This window comes from Vicia villosa, linkage group LG3, assembly GCF_029867415.1.
Source record: "Vicia villosa cultivar HV-30 ecotype Madison, WI linkage group LG3, Vvil1.0, whole genome shotgun sequence".
NCBI classification, from domain to species: domain Eukaryota; kingdom Viridiplantae; phylum Streptophyta; class Magnoliopsida; order Fabales; family Fabaceae; genus Vicia; species Vicia villosa.
In genome coordinates this window covers 96798435-96802807 of record NC_081182.1, presented here as the reverse complement: position 1 = coordinate 96802807, position 4373 = coordinate 96798435, and the positions used below count along the sequence as shown (strand labels likewise).

At 26.7% G+C, this 4373-nt stretch overlaps 1 protein-coding gene across 1 annotated transcript; it reads left to right on the top strand.

Annotated features, from left to right (window-relative positions):
- The first annotated feature begins 3006 nt into the window (after positions 1–3006).
- On the top strand, positions 3007–3696 carry LOC131656389 (E3 ubiquitin-protein ligase APD1-like). The gene is made up of 2 exons (XM_058926121.1): positions 3007–3322; positions 3566–3696. The coding sequence occupies exons 1-2, from the start codon at positions 3030–3032 to the stop codon at positions 3639–3641; spliced, it is 369 nt and encodes a 122-aa protein (XP_058782104.1). The 5' UTR covers positions 3007–3029; the 3' UTR covers positions 3642–3696.
- The last annotated feature ends 677 nt before the right edge of the window (positions 3697–4373 follow it).

The following is a 4373-nucleotide window of genomic DNA, read 5'->3' as shown; positions in this document are numbered from 1 at the left end:
ATAAATAGGCTTTTATTTAGGCTAACAGACTAACCAGACTTTTGAAAAGGTCAGACTCATATTTAAAATTAAGCCTAGATAGGCTACAGGGCATACTTAGGCTTTGATTTTTTTTGACAGGTTATACTCAAGCTTAACAAAACCTAACTCGGCCTAGCCAAGTGATAATTTTTAAGTTTAGTAAGAGAAAGTTTTTAAACTAAATATAAGTGTTTTTAGAGCTACTTAACGTGTAACTATTACATATATGAATTATTCGTGCAAAAGCAATTATCGATGTGAAATGTGTAGATTAAAGTCATCTATTTAAATTATAATGCTTTTAAAATGCTAATTTGTATATTATAAATACAAAAAAAATATTTTGAATATTGAGTCTTGATTTTTTCCTAAATTTTTAATTTTATTTTTTTAGTACCAAACTTTTCATTTTTCATACTTTTGAGATTTTTAATGGCAAAAGTTAAGATGATATTTACCTTACTAATAAAAGAAGAAAATAATGTGTCGTTTCCGTGTATTTATATTATTATTAAATTTGGATTTTGAATTATTAAATTGTAAAATATATTTTGGAGTAAAAACATAAACTTATAATTTTTAAATAAGTAAAATATGATTATGTAAATTTTCTAATTAAAAAATTTCTATTAAAGAAACAAATTAGTTTATTAGGTTAAATGAATCATGAGTATTTTCAAATTGTTCAAAAGTAACGAGTCAAACTCTAATTGTAACAATTATTAATTAATTTGTATTTAATTTTCGGTTGAACTTTGAATTATTACACGTTTAAGACAAAAATTAGTAATTTCTATATATATCATATCTATATAATATACTCTACCTAACTTGAAAGATCATTTTTTTTTTCTTTTTGACTAAATGATATCAATTTTAGATTACAAATGGATTCATTAGAGTTATTCCATAATCTTGATAGTAAAATTTTTACAACCAAATATTAGACAATCTTTTCATTTTACTTACAAAAAGAGAGATTCAGATAATTGTGTATATATCTATAGGTTCTTTAAATCAATCTAAGATTGTGATAATTTCATCTTGCAACCAATGGAAGAAGAATTATACCATCACACTTACACATCTGAGGCACCCTCTTCTTGTTCTAACCATGAAGATTCAAATGAATATATCCAACATAACCATAGGAACCAACAAGAACAAGTCATAAACATTTCAAACACAAAGTCTTTTATGATTTTCATGTGCAATTATGTTTGGTCTTCCATTCTTGTTCTTGTGCTATTTTGGTTCATTGGTTAGTAGTCTTTTTAATCTTTTTTCTCTCTATAATTAAATTGTAATATGCAACTTCAATTACGGTCGCAGTCACCTGACCTATGTATTTGTATTTGTTCTCATTTTTCGTAGAATCTATTACTCTTATTGTTGGCGTCAGGGGATCTAATTTACAATTCGGGCCTTACTCGTCACATTTGATACAAATGAACTCAATATTAGTACAATCTATCAAGGTATTTAATTAAAATTTGAATACTTTTTTATTGTATTTTTCTAACTATATATCTACTCATTTATCAATTTCATGTACTAATCTTTTATGACTCATTAACAGGTGGAACAAAACAATAAGCCAAAACCTGGTCTAATGCTTTATGGATTTGATCATGTTCCTCCACTAGATGTCAAAATAAATTGGACTGAGAAGTATGATGTATCTATACCACCAAAATCTCAAAAGGCATGTTCCACTTCTATTGTTTTTTTTTTTATGTTTGTCTTTATTTCCTATGTTTTTAAAATCTTGTAAACATGATGTTTTATGCAATCCATATTGTTTTGCAGGAATGGATATTTTACTTGAATAAAGACTCTCAATTAGATGTTATTTATAGTGTTAAGTCCTCAGTAGCACCCTTAATCTTAGTAATTGCTAAAGGTATATTTTTTATTTTTATATTTCAATTTATGATTAATTATTTCTACCTTATATGTACTCTTCCATTATTTCTAATCTTTCACAAATACAGATAGAGAAAGCATAGCTGAGTGGCAAGATGATCCATTATCCCCTGATGCAACAATTTATTGGAATAATATCTATGGTACAATTACTTGTAAAATAGTGCTTTTATGCTATATTTATTTTGATACAATCGTTCATATTTGTTTATTTTATTTACAGGAAGTGGTAATGTTATACAAAAAATATCAGAATCATCTACTTATTATGTAGCTATTGGCAATATGAACCATCAAAATGTGAAGGTGATGCATTAAAACAATCAATATTCCTTTCATATAAATACACTTAGTAGTATGTGTCATATACGATTAATTTAGAGATCGAAATGGTAAAATCGGTCACTAAATTGGTCGTTAACAATGACGATAAGTGATTTAGCGACATTTTGCAAATCGGTCGATAAAACTTTGCAATGTTACTACGATAATTAGGTACAACTCAAGTTCAATGTGAATGCACTTCTCTACAATACAACAAACTCGTATAAAAGATGTTCTCTAGATATCAGTTCATGTAGAGTAAATACAGCTTTTTCAGCAAACATAGCACTATTAACCACTCCAGGTTTTAAAGAGGTAAAATGACCAATTTACATTTTTCTATAAATTTTTCTAATCCTCTTATATATAATATGAATTATAAGGACATCAAAGTAATTTCAATAACTAGTCTATCTTTCAGGGTGTAACTAACCAAGAATGGTTTGATGTGAATGTATCTTATGAACCAAGATGGATCATATATTTTATAGGAACAGGTATCACAATTTCTTTTAAGTGATATGTATTATAATTTTAAAAAACTCTTGTAACATGGACTAGGTCGATGCTAAATTGCATCTTTTAGTGTCGGTAATGGTTGTCGACGCTAAAAGTGGTGTCTAAAATGATTTTTTCAAGTAATTTTTATCGATATGAAATATAACTAAATTCTGTGTTTGACATATTTGAAATGTTCATTATAAACAAACATAGGTGTGATGGCTTTGATAATCATATGTGCATTGGAATTTTACCAAATGTGGCAAACAAACAATGAAGAAATTGCAAGGTTCCAATTTCAACGAGTGGGAGTGATTTCTGAAAGAGCTCCATTATTGTCTCGAAAAGACAGTGATCTTACAAGTTGGAGTTCATCTTATGATTCTTTCTCAAGTGATGAAGAGAATTCTAGTGAAGGAAAGTCAATAATAGAAGGAGAAACTAGCAATAATGATCTTAGATGTTTGTGTGTTATCTGCTTTGAAGCAAGAAGGGATTGCTTTTTTCTACCATGTGGCCATTTTGCAACATGCTATGCTTGTGGAACAAGGTAAAACACACTCTTTTTTCATTTCTTTTAATTAATGTTGGCTTAATATAGATATCATATAATATATATACTTATTGGTAAATGGTATTTACTTACATTTCATAACTTTTTTTATTATTATTATTAAAAAAATACATAAATGAGAGAGTTGCTTTCATATTTGTACATATAGATCAAAGTAAATTTTAATATATATTTTTGTATATTAGTGTAAATTTTAACTCCTATTATTTTTATGTGTAGAATTGCTGCAGAAACTTGCACTTGTCCAATTTGCAGAAGGAAAATGAAGAAACTAAGAAAAATTTATATTGTGTAGTTTAGATGAGTATCACAAATGTAAATAAATCTATTTGAGTTTCTTTTTCTCGATTCTCTTTGCATCTTTCTTATTTTAGAAATATAAAAATATAGCATATAGACAAGCCAATTGATGTTTGGCTCATGTAAATATATATATTTTTGTATGCCCCAACATCTTTTTTTAGTGGAAATGGCATCAAATGAAATATTTACAAGAACACATATTTGTATACGTTTTGTTAAATGATGAGGATGGAAATTCTAAAGCACTTTAGAGAGATAGTAAGAGATTTCTTTCACCTTAATCATCTAAATTTTATATATTTATATATTTTTTTCATTCAGTTCTGCTAATAGTTAGACACGTGTACCCATATATTCTATTTTAATAAACATAAATAAGATTTTGAAGTCTAGAAATTTTTTAAATCCTAGAAATTGATTTACTTGAAAATATCAATTTTTAGGTTTACAAAAATTGGTTTATATTATATTATACAAGAGGAACCTATTTTTATTATAAAAACTTATTTGCTCTCTTTTAAATATTAATTTGTTCTATCATGTTATGTCTACAGATCTTCTTATAATATAATAGGGAATTATAAATTGGCTAATTTTCAAATCAAGCGAGATTTTTTATATCAGGATAATCTCATAACAAAACAGAGCTTTATATCAGGTTGAACTCAAGAACCAAACAAAGTTTTTGACGAGTAAACTCAATAATCAAGTAAGAGCTTTAAAT

Coding starts and splice junctions, on each gene's coding strand:
- LOC131656389 (XM_058926121.1), top strand. CDS start 3,030: ATGTGGCAAACAAACAATGAAGAAATTGCAAGGTTCCAATTTCAACGA. Junction 3,323..3,565: donor TGCTATGCTTGTGGAACAAG/GTAAAACACACT, acceptor TTTTATGTGTAG/AATTGCTGCAGAAACTTGCA.